A 17,335-nucleotide genomic window follows, 5' to 3' on the forward strand; every position below is an offset into this window, starting at 1 on the left:
CCCAAATTCAAAATGTCATATTATACCCTCAACCACACATGGCCCATAAAGCTCAAGGTCATGTGATTCACAGAGGTTTCTAAGTTACCATATTTGGATATTCTGAAGCTAATCATTGAGATCAGGAACTACTGACAGTGTACATGTATTGTAAAAATCTTAAATGGGTGAATTAACTGGTTTTATTTAAGCCAGAAAAATTATTTAAATGACTAAATCAATCTGACTACATAAGGTTACACCAACAAAAAGTATTTTTTATCAGGTCAAGTCGAAATATTTTCCTTAAAGTGGTCTTTTCACTTTTAAACCGAGTTAAAAATATGAAATATTTGTGAAAATGTAACAAAAAAAAACACATCTTACCTCAGACTCCAAGGCCAACAGATACAAAACTCATTAATGTATAAATGCACAGCTGACTGCCTCCACATATATTTTCATGGCAAAAAAAAGAAAAAAAAAAAAAAAAGAAGCCTTTTCCAAAGTTTTACCACCAAAAATTACACTTTACACTAGTCACTGGTGGCCTTTTAGTCGCTTCTCTGTAAGTGAACCGCTTAAGGTTCATGGCAAATCATGCATCAAACTAGACGAGCGCACAGTTTGCTCATTAACTACACAGTCCACATTTCTGAGGACACAAAATCAATCTTGCTGAGGAAAACCAAGCATATTTAAATCCACTGTTCTGTAAAGATCCTGTACAATGGACTCATTGTGTGTAATCTGCTCATGGCTTCCCAGCATCCCTTTGAAACTTATTCAAGTGTAATGCACACAAAATAGACACAAACATGTGAGCCATTCTTTATATTGATTGCATCTTTTATTTTGATAATGAAGATTATAAATTTCAAATCCTGACATATTGGATTGTTGATTACCGCTTTTTTCACAATATATGTTGTATTATTAGTTCAAATCACAGTTGGGTAATAGATGCAAACATTTCTTTTGAATACGATGCTATATTTTCGAGGGCATAAAATAACCCAAGAAAATAACGGCATCATCTTTCGCTCGATAATATCATTCAGTCCAGTGAAATCTCCTGACCGTCACCGTAATGTCTTCATGAATTTTAAAAGACTCATTGTTTGCCTTGGTCTTACAGTAAGTGTTTGTTTAAAGGTTTCGAATTGTAAATATGCAGCATACAAAAACTCATTTGTGTCCACATAAAAACAACAGTCAGAAGGCACTTTGTTTGGTACAAGAGAACGAGAAAAAATAAATCACAGTTGCTGGAACTACCGACGATGCCACGGAAAAGACTGCCTGCATAGCCTGAACAGAAAAAAACGTTGTTTTTTTTTCACGCCGGTCCAGAAAAATAGCACGTCTTGTTGTTTCTCTGTTCTTTTTTCCTGTTAAATATACTCAAGGATAGTAAACTCTTGTGTTTCTCTTAAAAAGATGACGCTTTGTTTTCTTCATGAGTGTATAGATTTGCTCGCCGAGGAATATTGTTGGCCGTTGGTCCACTGAGAGAGATAAAGTGGCGTCCGTTGGGTGAGTGGTGTCCTCTAGAGGCCAGAACTGAACATTGGATCGACCCGAGACGGATAGAGGGGGGGGCGTTTGTGTTTGCAAGGCAGTGCTGCTGGACCCGTGTGCTACCTGGTCCTCAGGCTCTGTAACACACCGTAAACGTCCGTCTCCCTGCTCAGGCCTTCAAACAGTGGCAGTAAATCCAGCAGCTCTGTGTCTGTCATGTCATCAAACCACGACTGCACCGGCACCTGCAAACACAGAAAGACACTTTAAGCACTTTAAACGCTTTTGTCGAACTACCAACTATGCTCAGTAAATTAGTATTCAAGCAAAATAAATGTATTCTTATCAAGAACCATTTGGTCCGCTAATAAAAAACCCTTAAAGGGATAATTCACCCAAAAATTTAAATTCTTATGTTGTTCCAATGTCTTTCTTCTGCTGAACAAAAAGTACATAATTTTGAAGATGGTCATTCAGATTTGGAACGACATGAAGGTGAATAAATTATGACATATGACATTTTTGGGTGAACTATTCATTTAAGAAAACACTTTCCCTTTAACAATAAGCAAGATTGAGTGAACTAAACGATTGACACTTTATCGATCCCGAAGGAAATTCAAGGCATCCAGTAGCTTATACAACTAAATACACACAATATCAAATATACCAAATATTTAAAATAAAATCAGTGCCAACAGTCCAGTATCACATTCAAGTATAAAAATATATAAATGTATATTTAAACATGATACAAAATGTAAGGGATAGGTATGTGTAATGAAGAATAAAAATGAAAATATATATATGCAACCAAATGCAAAATAACAATAGTGGATGAAAGTTCTGGCATGAAACTCTAGATGGCGTAGGCTGATAGGTCCTTAAAGCAGCATTATGCAGCTTTGCCGATTTCTTCACTGTTTTCTCGCTTTTTGCTTGCGGGTTTCTCTATAGAGCTCACCCTACAGCTTCGGAATAGATATTTGACAACACTGTCGTCAAAACTCGTTGGCTCGTCCCATCTTCTCCCGCTGTTCATGTGCATTTGTTTCCAAAGAACCCGGCGAACGCACGGAGCCATGTCCACTGAGGTATGTATAATACACAGAAGGCTAGCATATAAATGTTTAGATAGTATATGTGTGCGGTGCCGTAAAGCAGTTTGTTACATCGCGAGACCTGATACTTCCTGATGCTGCGGCAGGCGGCCCGCCGGCCCAAAGTTGCAAGGGTGGTTTTTCGTCTCACAGGCGCTCGAGGGGTGCGAGAAGACCACCATTCAACCCGAAAACAGTCATATAACCATTCCAATGACTCCGAAGCTCTTCGGTTAAGATAAAAAAGTTACTTAGTTCACCTTTAAAGCGGTGGTTCAGGATTTTGGACTTCGGACCTCATTTCCAAGTTAACCTGGGTGTTATTTATCAGTGGAGACAGTTTTCAACATTTTTCATCCAGTCCTTCCAGTTGCATAGTTCGCCGGTGCTAGGCTAGCGCGAGTCAACGGTAACTGCTAGCCTGCCATTAAAAATAGTTTTACCCACTCCACAGTACACCAAAATCAATTAAATCATAACGCCAGACTATCGATGTAGCAGTAAATGTCTGTTGAGAGAATAATGTTAGAAATCAAACTACTCTTGCATCTCAATGATCTTTTACATTTACAGGAACTAGTTTCTCAGCAGCGGCGGAATTTTACTTTGTTCCGCTTAGTTAGTACTGCACCGAAAAGTAAACACAGAACAGAAACGCACTATAGTCGGGACGTCTAGCTAGCTAGTAGTAGTCTCGGTTGCCTAGGTAACTTAATATCACTCCACCGCTGCTGTAGACTGTGCTAATAAATACAGGGAACAAAGTATAATTATTGCAATGCGATGAAAGGGTAGTTTGATTTCTAACATTATTCTCTCAACAGACATTTACATAGATAGTCTGGCGTTATAATTTATTTGCTTTTGGTGTACTGTGGAGTGGATAAAACTGTTTTAATGGCAGGCTAGCAGTTACCGTTGACTCGCGCTAGCCTAGCACTGGCGAACTATGCAACTGGGAGGACTGGGTGAAATTTTTTGAAAACTGTCTCCACTGATAAATTACACCTAGGCTAACTTGGAAATGAGGTCCGATGTCCAAAATCCTGAACCACCGCTTTAACTCATTTGGTAGCGATCGCAGCGTCATCTACATAGCGTAGATGATTGGTTGCTGTTGCATCAGCGGCCAATGAGCTGCGGCTCAACATTCAATACCGGTAGTGTTGCTGTTAGCAGTCTGCAGCGTGCTTTCAGAAACCCTCCACCTTCCCCAGCTCCACCTGTATAGATCTGCTACGGGGGTTATTTCATGGATGTCTTACACGCTCACAGCAATGTCTGTGAATTGCTGCGGCGGCAGCGTAGCAGATCTATTCCGCCAAGACCAAATACATTAACATTGCCATATCCATTACCATGCCAATCTCTCAGAGCGTTGTCATGACAGAACTATGTAAAATAACTGAAACTTGTTCTATTCTCTTAAAAATGTCATTAAAATTGTCTCCTATATTATTGAAGTTCTTTCTTGATTCAGTTTACTAAGCTGTATTGAGATTTTGATTTTATTCTGATTTATCGCGCAGGAGGTACTGTTGACGGCAGTGCCAGATAAAGGCATACGTGACTCAGCAAACCAACTTATTTTGCCAACTCTGTGCAGTGTCTTGAGAAGAAGTCTCTCCACCACCTTAAAGATAACAGGCTTTAATAAGCACCTTTGGCTCATTAGTCTGAATACAAAATAACACCTTCAAATCTAATAAGAGGACAGATGCGAGCAAGTGTAGGAGGTGACAGCACTGAGGTAGGATCCGTCTGACTGCGGTTTCCTCCACGGGTCTCTTGCTACAGTCTATAATTGATGTGAAGTTTTGACAAAGGAGAGCAGAGAGCTAGCGGCTGGGTTCTACCTCATTAGTTCCACTGAAAAAAATGATTCAAGGATAAAAGACACATTCGCACACTTCACAAGTTCTAGGAGTCAACATGCAGCCTATATTCTATTGTAAAAGTGTATTCTGATGCTGTAATGTCATGTCGACTGCAGGTGCGGCCCACAGTGGTACAGTACGTACAGCGTTTTCTGGATGGAAGATGTAGGAGGCAGGTGAGTTGTCCACTATGATGACTTGGTTGAGCTCCCGGCCCAGTCGGCTGAGGTCTTTGACGTAGTTCCCCCGGTGGAACACACAGGATTCCCTGAAGAGCCGTGCCCTGAACACACCCCACTGGTCCAACAGGTCTGCTACAGGGTCAGCATACTACCAGACCAAAAACAGGGACAGCTATCAGCGTAGCACACAAACAATACAGCAACATAATATAAGATTTATTATAATAGGGGGACCTATTGATTTTGTTTTGGGGTCTACTTGTACTAGAATAGGCTTTCATTCTTGATTTTTCCAAAAACATTATTTTTAAGATTTTAATGCTCTGTTTCGTTCCTGATTTTATGAAGCCCCTCCCTTGCCCGTACACACGTTCATGAGAGAGTTGAGTTCCGGTGGAAGGGTGACCTCTGACCCGACGTCTGACATAGGCGTAGCGTAAGCTCAGGTGAGAATTGTTTATTAAATTTTAAATATGGATATTTTTCTTACTAAAACCCATCGCTTCACTTCAGAAGGCATTTATATAACCCACTGGAGTTGAGTGGATTACTTTAAAGATGGATGGATGCACTTATTGGAGCTTCAAAAACTCGGCATTATTCAATGCCATTACAAAGCTGGGAAGAACCAAGATTTTTTTTTATATAACTCTGATTGTGTTCGGCTGAAAAAAGAAAGTCATATCCACCTAGGATGGCTTGAGGGTGAGTAAATTATGGGATAATTAAAGTTTTTGGGTGAACTATTCCTTTAAGTACTGAGTAATATTATTTAACAACATGTACTTACTATATAATTAGGGCTAAGGTTTGGTTCAGGGTTAGTTAATTTACTGTTATTACAACAGTAAGTACATGTGGCATATGTAACAAGGGCATTGTAAAATAAAAAGTTACCAAAAACAAATTCTAAAACTGAAGCTGAACTGTGTCCTAATACTGTAGATTAATGGAGGCAGAGTGTTAGTAGTACTAAAGAATGCTATTCTTTAATAATAATAATAATAAAAATGAATAGATTAATTAAAACACATAAACAAAAATAAATCATTAAATAAATTATATATATATATATATATATATACACACACATGAAAAGCTTTTTAAAAACTGGGATAAAGCAACGTTAAAATAAGATGTAATACTGTTTTGACAACGAATTAGTTTTCTTGTTGCTAAAATTGAATGTTCTACAGGGAGCATTTTATATAAATACCAGAGGTGCATTATACATCATATCAATGAGATGAACGATTATCAATGCATGAACCAAACTCACCACTGACAAACTTTATGACTCATTTTTCCACACATAGCTTTTTATATAGATGTATATAAATCATATGGAAGTGTTAAATCACTCTCAATAACATTATCGTCCTCTGTTCCACCTCGAGTATCTCACAGGAGACTTCACTTCATCACTTATTTGCATAAAGTTAAACTTTTCTTAACTTTGTTGAGTCACAGGGATGTGCACTGTAATACCACTGAAAAATCACCAACTTTTATTGAAAATGACTTCCGTTGCTATAAATCGAGTCTGTAAAATATTGACTAGAAATTAGGGCTGAACGATATGGACAAAATTTCATATCTCGATTTTCATGCCAGATATCTCGATATCGATACAATACGATATGACTACGTAAGTACTAAAAAAACAATACATTAGAGTTTGTAAAATACACACTGATGTCTATGGAAGAGGTAATAATAATCCTTTCCATTATAATTCGACACGTTTTATTCATATCAGATACACATTGTGTAAGTAACTTCAATGTTTACTCTATTCTATTCCCAGTTCACCAGCCACTTACTTTTCAGTATTTCGGGAGTAGTGGATGAATTCACGTGTTGTAAACATAGAGGTTGTAAATCCAACAGATCCGATTCTCTGAACTGCGTCTGCGGCACAAACTAACACGGCGGCGCCCATCGCGCATACAGCTCAACTAACGCGATCGTTATAAAGGTGTTTAAACAACAATATACTTCCACTTGCATGTATTTGACAATCGGAATATCAGATATTTCATGCCATAGCTAACACATTTGTGAATATTCTGAATAAAAAAGGAAAAATGACATAAAAGCAGATCATCATTCATTCAGCGCTGTTGCTGCTGCGGTGTGTCACGTGACAAGCAATGACGCGTCACCATGGAAACGCCGCCCCCCCTCTCACAATATAGTTCCCTCGTCCCTGGTAGTGTGCGCGCGCTGGCTTTAGCGGTGCATTCAAGGGCACTCGTAAAACTGATGTTTGTTGTGACTGCCAGAGTTGTATGCAGGGCGAGCGCGGAGAGGGGAAATCTATATCGTCGATATCGTTGCTTTTTTCGATAGTAATATCTTGAAAGTTCATATCTCGATATAGATACGATAACGATATATCGTTCAGCCCTACTAGAAATGGATCAAATGGTTTATATGCAGTGTGAAGAAACCTTAGAGAGCCTTACCTTAGCCAGGCTGGCTGTAAAAAGAACACATTCAAAGAGTTCGCCCATTTTCTGCAGAAACTCATCCACATGAGGCCTCTTCAGCACGTAGACCTTCAAGCAAACCAAATAAACAGCTATTACTGATGGAAACAAATCACTTCTGACTCCTGGAAATAGACAGGGGAGACGCTGACACTGAACTTTCAACAAACCTCTCCGTAGCTTTTCAGTCTTGAACTTGTCGATCAGTTGCTGTAACCAAGTGCAAGTAACCAAGAACAGGCCGACCCTGATCCACAAAGCCTATCCTGGATTACTTGAACCAGGTATCAGCCATTTCGCAGATGTATTCCAGCAGCTGATGTCTTAATATGGCAGAAAATCCAAAGAACAGTGATGTGGCCATCACTAAGATGTATTTTATGTTATGATTTTTACAGTAATATTACGGGTTCGGTAAAAGGACAGCATTTGTGGCTTAATTTTGATAACCACAAAATGAATTTCTACTTCCCTCCTTTTCTATAAAAAAAGTAAAACTCTGGGTTAAAGTGAGGCACTTACAATTGAAGGGATTCAAGTTACAGATGTGTAGATAAAAATAAGGTGGAAACAGTGAATAACAGTAACAGATCTAATGGGACTTTTAATGTAATTTTACAGTAAAATACTGTTGTATAAATTTACAGTTTTTGGACATTTTATAATTTACTGTGAAAAAATGACAGCTCACATTTGATGGTTTTCATTGAAATAATAGTTTCTTCTTAGTTCTTTTCTTACCATTTATGTACATTAGAGTTTTATGTTAGATCTTATGTTGCTGAATTAATGTTTTTGACACCATGCACTTTCTATAGTCATATATATTAGTATTTACCTCAGTATATGTGTATATTTTTTATGGAACATTTTAGGCAACCACAGCTGCCGTTTACCATAATTTCACTTTTTGTACAGCCACAACATGCAATTACCACGTTACCATGATTTTAATGTAAAAAGTAAGTGGTAAGGTAAGTGGCTGTTAAAAAGATGGTTTAAACTTTACGGCTCAAATAATGCACCAGTTTTAACAGAAGAATTATTTTAAGGGCTTTTATAGAATTCTAAACTTCACATTTGTGACCCTGGACCACAAAACCAGTCACATGGAGCAATTTTATGAAATTGAGATTTATACATCATATGAATGTTGAATAAATAAGCTTTCCATTGATGTATGGTTTGTTATGAAAGGACGATATTTGGCCGAGATACAACTATTTGAAAATCTGGAATCTGAGGGTGCAAAAAAATCGAAACATTGAGAAAATCGCCTTTAAAGTTGTCCATTTATGTTCACGATTGTGCATCCACTCACAAAAATAAATGTTTTATATATTTACAAAATATCTTCATGGAACATGATCTTAATCGGCATAAAAGAAAAATCGCTAATTTTGACCCATACAACGTATTGTTGGCTATTGCCACAAATATACCAGGACTTGTGATTGGTTTTGTGATCCAGGGTCACATTTATGCTTTAAAATCCTCCAAAAAATTGGTCTTATCAACTTCCATTGCAAGTGCCTCACTTTAAACCTTGATTAGGACGAGTCAAAATTCGATCAATTTTTTATTATCCCATGCTGACGACTGATCTCATCTTGCATGGAACCCAGAATATTTCTTAAATTTCATGACACCGATTGTTGAGGTTAAGTGAAACTGAATCCCAAAAAACAGTCCAGATTCCGACAAAGTGTGAACATTTACCCACGGCCACATCTGAACCCACTTGAACTGTACCTGATGAACTGTTCCGTCAATCTCCACAGGGACTATAAAGTCTGCGTTGCTGATAGGCTGCGGGCACAAAACAGGAAAACACACATTAGGAGTCTGCTTGAAACCGACTGAAAGAATGTTACAGCTGTATCAGGTCAGTGTTCTCTGAGAGCGAGAGAGAGGGAGGCATCCATCGCTTCACAGATACCTGCAGTCAAGTCTTTCAGTTAGACTTCTTTGAGCTGTAAGAGTTTATGTGCATGAGCGTGTTTCTGACAGCTGACTGCATGGAGCTGGGAACGGCAAGCTTCTTTGAAAAGAGACTTGATACGCTTTTAAAGAAAGCGGAGGGAGAGGGAGGAGACGTGCCGTTGAGCGAAGGGAGACGATGAAAGAAACGCAGCGGGAGGCTCTGAGCTCTCGTAATGCAAAGAGAGAAAGGGAAAGGGAGATGAGGAGAAGAGAGAAAACTTTTGCTCGCTTTGCTTTTGCTTGGACTTGTTCAAAACTGATTGGACGGCAGAGAAGGAGGCTCATACCTGTCCCCTCTCTGACCTGGTTTGCATAACATCATGACTAGGATGGATAGTTTCATTTACAACACAATTCCACAGACACAGAAAAACACAGTTTTCTCAATATGTGTCTTCCAGGACAATGTATACATCATGAACAACCTCAAAACAAGATACATTTGATCATTTTAAACAATTTAAATAATATACTGTTCTTACCTAGTTGACATATTTCTTGCTTTAATAATATATTTATTTATTTTTGATGATTATGCTTAAAAAACAAACAAACTACTCATCAATGGGGTGTTTTACTGTAGAACGAGATCAAATAAATTAAGAAAATTTACTTTCTTAGTAGACAGAGTTTCTAAATGTTTATCTAGAAATACAGTGGACACATTTTTTAACTGTTTTAGTACTTCAATGAAGGAACTGATTTCAGATCGGTTTACACTGATCAGTTCATTATATGGCCAGCAGGAGGAGTGTGTGATCTATAGTAGGCTACTAATGAGGATTGTGACTATATTAGCTAGAAAATGCAATCTTGAATCCTATTACCATATAAATCAGGTATACATTATTTCCAATGCTAATCTATATTCTCATATTTATTATAAGCTTCTACTGTCCTCTAAACAAAAGTATCAACTGTCAGAAAGTGCAGGTGAGAGAGAGAATGAGAGATTAGAAAATAGTATACTGAAATACATATATTAAGACATTACACATACTGACCTCTCTTCTAGTGAACTCACTGTCCCTTGACTACTAACAAATTATTACACTGCAGAAATTGCTGCATGCTGTGGTCAAATAGGTTTGTGTAATGACCTGTACATATTCAACCAAAATATATACCAAATGATTTATAACCAAACTCAATACAAACATGTAGTTGGAAGGGGTCTTGTATAACCTTCAATGATTTAATTTTGTGAAAATGACTATCTGACTGTACATTATCCCACTTAATGCATGGCTACTTACCACATAAGTAAATGCACTGATTTGGAATATTGATTAGATTATCTTATTTTGTGGGAACAAACAGATATGAGATATGAAACTAGAATACTGTAGGAGATTGGTTTACAGGTCAATATACAAATATAACAATATACAATATATTCTGACCAATCAGAATCAAGTATTCCAGACATGTACTAAAATGTTTAAACAATATTTAAACGTTTAATACTTAAATATTTCAAGTTAATTTATTTATTTAAGAAAGGCAATTAAAAGATTAGTAATGAAATACAGACTTGGTCAGTATTGTAAAATAAGCATGATGTCCAAAATTGCACCATTGCATTAGATACAAAATATTTAATATTGTTTAATGTTCAAATATTTTTTGTGGCTGCTGTATGTAAATGTGAAGGGAAAAAAGAAAACCGAAAACCTCTTCTGTCACCGAGAAAAACAAGCCATTGAGGCAAAACCAAGCAATAATCATAAGTAATAGAATACACATGTTCAAGTACGGTCATGGTCGAATCTTTTTTTTGTGTGTAACTGTGAGCATACCTTTTTAATGTGATATATGTGTATGTGTTTTGGTGACAGGGTGGGTGTTTTTGTGCGTGTATGTGAGGTTGTGAACGCGCACAAAGGCATGCATCCCTTTCTCTGGGCCTCTTTCTCTCAGTCGCCGCCTTCCTCTCTTCTCTGAGAGAAAACAGGAGCTGCCAGGCAGACATTTTAAAGGAGGACAGGCTTTGCTTTAACAAAACACAGTTATTAGTCTTCGAGCAAACACATTCGGTATCTGTCACTGTCTTTCTCTCTTGGGAGTGGGGATGCATCCAGCTGTGGAAGACATTAAGCTAGATGTGTGTACATATGTAAATGTGGGGTGATTGTGTGTAATCAAATGGCCACAGTCGTTTATTTGATCATATGTGTGTGTGAGAGAGCAGCATAAAACCAAGATGCATAGAAGTGGGTCACTGCACTAAGCAGGTGGCTCCCTGAAGCAGTACTTTTAGGGACCAGACAAACATTTAGTCTCTGAAGAGGATTTAATACACCCAGGACTTAAAATCCAACAAAACAACCTCAAATACTGCCAATGCCTTCTGTTATTATTATATTATCATATAACAGGGGCAATGTTTTTTTTGTTTTTTTTTTCAAATAAAAATCAATCAGTCACAATGCAGACTGCACACAGATATGAAGTAGTTAGATTTGAACACATTTAGAATGCAGAACCAAAATCTAGTACTTTAAAGGTATACAGTAAAAAAAAAAAAAAAAAAATAATAATAATAATAATAATAATTCGCAAAAAATTGCATTAAAAAATATAAAAAATATTATCAAAATAAAATTATATAAGCTTTCTGAAAAAAAAAAAAAAAGTATAATTTTAGGTCTTCGGGTCATTTTGACCCACGAGGGACACTTTTGTTACGGGAGGATAAGGTTAAAAAAACAACAAAGACGTTTCAGAAAAAACCTTCCATGAATGATGTATAAATGTTTTTGTGCTAACATTTTGAGAACATTATTAAAGTCTAGATAACTCTGAAAGAATGTTCAATTAAAGTTACTAGAAGAAAGTTCGCTCATAACTTTTAAGCCGGAACATTAGCAAAAGTTCCTGTTAGCTGGGATTATGCATTCTGTGATTTCCTTCACCACAAAAGATAGTTACGGCACTAAATTTAGACAAAACAAGTTATCTTATGAGGCAGAATAAGATGCCTCCTTTTATTGAAAATGCCTTAAAAGGCTCCCTATGTAGGCAGCTAACTAGGTTTTGGAACACAGCCATAGTCATCTTAAATTTTTCAAAAGTCAGCCAATATAGATGGCGGCAATGGTTTCCAAAGTAAAACTGATTAGCTATCAGTCATATAAATATGCCATGTATTCACTGCTATATGAAATATCTTAACAACATACATTTGTGTTTATGTATGTGTGTGTGTATGCACTAGTACCTTGAAAGAGCTGTGCACAAGGGTCTCGTCCAGGTCAATGACCACACAGTTCTTGCCGTAATCATTAATGCTGACCTCAGGCAAGAGGTATTTGGCTGGAGGCTGGAGGAAATACGGCACAGATGAATACAAGCAGGAGAGGAGAGCAAACAGAGGATAAAGATGCATGCTTATCATATCAGCCAGACATTCAGAGTTATAATCAAAAGCTACGGTCTCTCCTCCAATGGGACACAACATGCACCGGAGATTCCTCTGTTGGGGTCCAATACGAATCCCAAATGATGTACTGGGATCTGGTGCTTTTGGATAACCTTGAAACAATGATTACAGCTCTGTGTTAAAGTGACTGGTTTGGCTTCACTGCCAACTCATGTTGCTTAAGCACAAGCTGCCTCTGTAGACGGTCTGCCAGTAACTGTAAAGAGATGTCCTTTACTAAGCCTGACCTGATGGAGGCAGATGGACTTGAGAGGCAAAACACACTCACACACATATCCAAAGATGCAAGCCAAGTCATATACAGCACATACATGCATAATATATGTACATTCACATTCAATTTCAGAGGTCATGGTCCTCCAATGGCGATATTACAACCTCATCAGACTTGAAAAACTATCAGCAATTCGAATCATATTAAAGTTGAATTAATTATTCATATAATTTGTAATTACTCCAGTATGTACTTTAATTGTGACGTCTCAAATTCGAGAACTATAAGTAATTCATAGATTGAATTCCCCAATAATTATTTTTATGTTATGACCGATAACCGATAAATGCCTGATATTAAAATTCTATACTATTTTGTCTAAATTGATTAAAAATAAAACACCAAAAACTAAAATCAAGTTAATCAACCGTTAAACGCTTCATGTGTATTGAAGCATTGCAACATTACAGTTTGAAAACTTGATTTTCCAAAGATAATATTTAGCAGTGCTATGAATCATTCTTGTTTAAAGATTAACTTTAAGTGAGCGTTAGATGACGGCAAAGGTAAATTAACATGTAAAAATGGGGGAAATTAAAACAATTAAATATACAAAATCGACCAATACTAATAAATAAAATTTAAAAGGGAACATTCATATGAATACACAAACAAGACCACACACACGGTGAAATTTATGCATGTCCCATGAGTGCATACAATTACATCATTACAGTAACTCTATGGTTAATGCTTTAACCATAATTGTAGCCTCATGCTGTGTCAATCAATCCTAGCATTCATTTAATGGCTTTCAAATGCTTTACAATTCATTACTTGCTTGCATTATGATAATTTGCTTGCTTTGAGTGAAAAATGACAGCCGGTTTGTGGTTCTCTAAATTCCAAACATAACCTTTGCCCCAATCCAGACACTTTCAAAATGCGTTAATGAGAAGATGTTTGACATCATGCAGTTGAAAATATGAAACTCGTTATTGTTAGGCAGTCAGAGCGACAGGATCTGGAAACAGGCAGTGAGACATTCCCAGCTCTGATCTTAGAAAACACCCATGGTTTGATTACAATTACTGTGAGAATTAAACCTCCTGCCAGCATGTTCTCAGCGTGGATGCTGGGTTTTTGCTGAGCAGGCAGAGGTAGGTGAAGTGTGTGTCAGGATTTGGGTCTCCCCTATCTCTGGCCCATCATGAAAGCCTGGCTCAGATCAGCAAACCTCTCCGCACGCTCGTCCTCTAGCAGGTGCAGTGTGGGATGGATTTGACTTTCTGAGACTGTTGTTGTCCTCGAGTACAGCTAATTGCTATCAACAATCAGCGGCGGTTTCTTCATTAGGGCGATCGGGCGACGCACCACCAAAGTGTGTAAGGGAGTAAGGGACTTTTTCAATCACTATCTCATTCAACCACAGAGTTACGCTAGCAGTCACTCACTGTTGTTCTGCCTCTGGATATAGCAGCTAGTCCAATCAGCGCCGAGTCACGTTCTGTGGAGTACCGCCTCTTTTTGGGCGATTTCACTCTGGCTGAGAATCGCCCAGAGTCTTCCCATAGACTTACATTAAAAGATTTTTTTTTTCGAACTGCAGGCACTGCAATGCATTCTCTATGGGTTCCGGGAGGGCTCGCACTAACGTGCTTTCGTCATCATACGTAACCTTATCTTGTGCAGCGATTGGTGGAAACAAATGTTCCTCTAATAGTATTTAGCCATAAGCTGAAGTGACATCCAATAATTTCCTCAGTGCATAACTTACATTTCACGGACATATTCTCCATCTGTAAATGTTAGAAAGTCCAGTTTGCTGTCATGAGTGGGCGAGCTTTCTGCAAGCTATACTTCCGTGAACGAGCGCCCCCGCGTGCATGCGCGCCGAACAGACGGAGCGCAATAGAATAGGAGCGCAATTATTCTGACTAAAATATACATTAGCACTAAATTATAAATATATTTAGCTAAAACATTTGTTGTTGAATATTTGTTGTTGTTGGTGAACATAAATGTGCTAGAGAATTTCAAACCTACATGTGTATTTTTATGATATTAGCTTTTTTTTTTTTTTTGGTTTAGTAAATTTAACTACTACTTTAAAAAACATTATTTTGTTTTTAGATTGTAATGTTGCAATGTTAGAATGTAATGTGATTTGACCCCTTTTTTGGATAGACTGCAGATAGACAGCAAGGTTACACTATGTTTGTTTTTATAACCTTCAATATAAACATTGTTTGTAGGACAATATCGATCAGGATATTAAATATTTTTTTTAAAAAAAATTAAATACAGGTTTTTTTTATTCAAATAGAAAAATAATAATTAAATATTCAGATTATACTATACATCGCCATTTAGCCCAAAAATTCTGATTTATTTGGCAATTGGCCACCCTACCGGCTGAAGTTTTAGCTAAACTTTAGGCTAATGATAGCTATATTATTATCACTGTTAAATTGTTATTTAACAATAAGCCTACATTCAGTCCTGAATTAAAAATTCAGTTTGTTGTGCCCCCCCAAAAATTTTTAGCACCAGCCGCCACTGTCAACAATATTATGACAGTATAAACGGGTAAAGAACAACATGAAATGGCATTTAAAGGGACAAAAGGAAAACTCTGTCATCATTTACTCGCCCACGTGTCCTTCCCAAAAAGTATGACTCTTCTGTGGAACACAGAAAAGGATATTTTGAATGGGGGGGAAAAGTCCATATACAGTAATGTAAGCCAATCACATTGTTTAGTATTCGACTGACTTTCATTGTATGGACAAAAAACTGTTGAAAATTTTCAGAAGAAATAACAGGTTTGGAATGACATAAGTAAATGATGACAGAATTTTCCCTTTTAGGTAAACTATTTATTTATTTGTTTGTTTGTTTCAGGGACAATACACATTAATAACACATAAAATATGTGAAATGCACCAGGAGGATTTAGCTAAATTGGCAAATTTTCATCTGTAGTATTCAAATTCTGTATTTTGAGTGAAATACAATTAGGAAATATAGTTTCAGTTTGGGGGATTTGATGTGATATGTTAGGCTATGATGTTTTGATATTAATGGTTACTATTTCCCCCCACACTTGCTGCTTTGGTTTTGTCAGCAGCAAAGGCATAGTTATGTGCCGATAGATTTAAGATATAAGCTGTGCGTGAATGTTTTCTGTACTGAATAAAAGTAGATGCCGGAAAGGTTTGCACTGCAGGAATGTATTGCCGTAGACTGCAGGCCAGTGATAGGCTAATGTTAAATGATATTAAAATACATAAACCAAACAAAATATTGACTTGTAAAGCCACTTTTTGTGTAATATTTGTTCAATGCATTACTCACAATAGTAATGTCTTTGAATAATCTTCATGTAATTGACAGCACAAGTTTGAAATCCCTCTGTCATTTATGCACAATATGTGGCTGTTTTCCAAGATACTGCTTTTTATTTTTTTATTGTAATCAATAGGGGTGTAACGATTCGTTTTAACAACGATTCGATTCGTATCGCGATTCGTGGTTGTCGAGAACGAATCGTTCGAACGAACGTTTAGAACGATATGATCCGAAACGATTCAGTGACTTGAAATCGATTCAGTGACTTTTTAGCCAAAAAATCTTGATTGGGAATCAGATATCATCAATTAATTATGCGCGTGCAAAAGAGTGCACGCTACGAGCACAGTATAACGATGACAGGACATGAGATTTCGTTTTTCTGAGGTGAGAGATTTTATTTCGTTACAAGTTATGAAAATAATGATAGAATAATGAACATATAGCCTGACAACATCATCTGACCGCAGATACTGAATCTGGACAACACGATTTTTCTCATTTAAAACGTATAACGACGTTGCATGCTTGTAGTTTATTTTGTGCTTTATATATAGGCTAGTGAAACGATATAAGCCTGCAGCGCGCGCCGCCGCATTTGCGCGTGCAACTGAAGAGTGCGCGCGACTGCAGTATAGCGGCTGAGAGAACAGGAAAGTCCGTTTTTCTGAGGTGAGAGACTTTGCGCTGCTTGATGTCTTTGCGCTAGCTGCTGGCGCGTCACGCATGGCGATCACGTCACAGATAGGAAGACTGAATCGAGTAACGTTTAAAGCCCAATTTATACTTCTGCGTCGAACTTACGCCGTAGCTACGTCGTAAGCCTTGGTTATACTTTCGCCTGGCTCCGCAGCGCGAGTCTCCGCAGACTGCGCGCGCACCTCCGCAAACGGACGAGGCGTTTATACTTGACGCGCTCGCCGTTGTACTATTCTGTGAAACGACAGGGGGCGACTCGAGTAATTGTCCTCTAAACCATCAGGAATCAGCAGTGAGAAGAAGAAAGCTATACACACGTGACAATGGCTGAGTCCCAATTCGCCTACTTATACTACGACCTAAAAGTATGTACTTTTTTTGTGATGAAAAAGTACATACTTTTGAGTGTGTAGCAAAAAAGTATGCACGTTCTGGGACATACTTCGATGACGTCATGCAACGTGAACTTGAACGTGGTTGCCTAGTTACGCACAC

At 37.6% G+C, this 17,335-nt stretch overlaps 1 protein-coding gene across 2 annotated transcripts in view; it reads right to left on the reverse strand.

The window, feature by feature from the left end:
- Positions 1-799: 799 nt before the first annotated feature.
- The window catches only part of ctdspla (CTD (carboxy-terminal domain, RNA polymerase II, polypeptide A) small phosphatase-like a), a 43,163-nt gene continuing 26,627 nt past the window's right edge, over positions 800-17,335 (reverse strand). For both annotated transcript variants that reach the window (XM_081353373.1, XM_081353372.1), the window contains 5 exons: positions 12,355-12,456; positions 8,904-8,960; positions 7,128-7,220; positions 4,622-4,807; positions 800-1,745 (listed from right to left, as the gene is read on the reverse strand). In XM_081353373.1, coding sequence (XP_081209499.1) covers positions 1,620-1,745; positions 4,622-4,807; positions 7,128-7,220; positions 8,904-8,960; positions 12,355-12,456 — 564 coding nt within the window. In that variant the 3' untranslated portion in view covers positions 800-1,619. The remainder of the gene's footprint in view (positions 1,746-4,621; positions 4,808-7,127; positions 7,221-8,903; positions 8,961-12,354; positions 12,457-17,335) is intronic.

The sequence above is a fragment of the Scardinius erythrophthalmus genome, assembly GCF_964197995.2.
Source record: "Scardinius erythrophthalmus genome assembly, chromosome: 22".
Taxonomy (NCBI): domain Eukaryota; kingdom Metazoa; phylum Chordata; class Actinopteri; order Cypriniformes; family Leuciscidae; genus Scardinius; species Scardinius erythrophthalmus.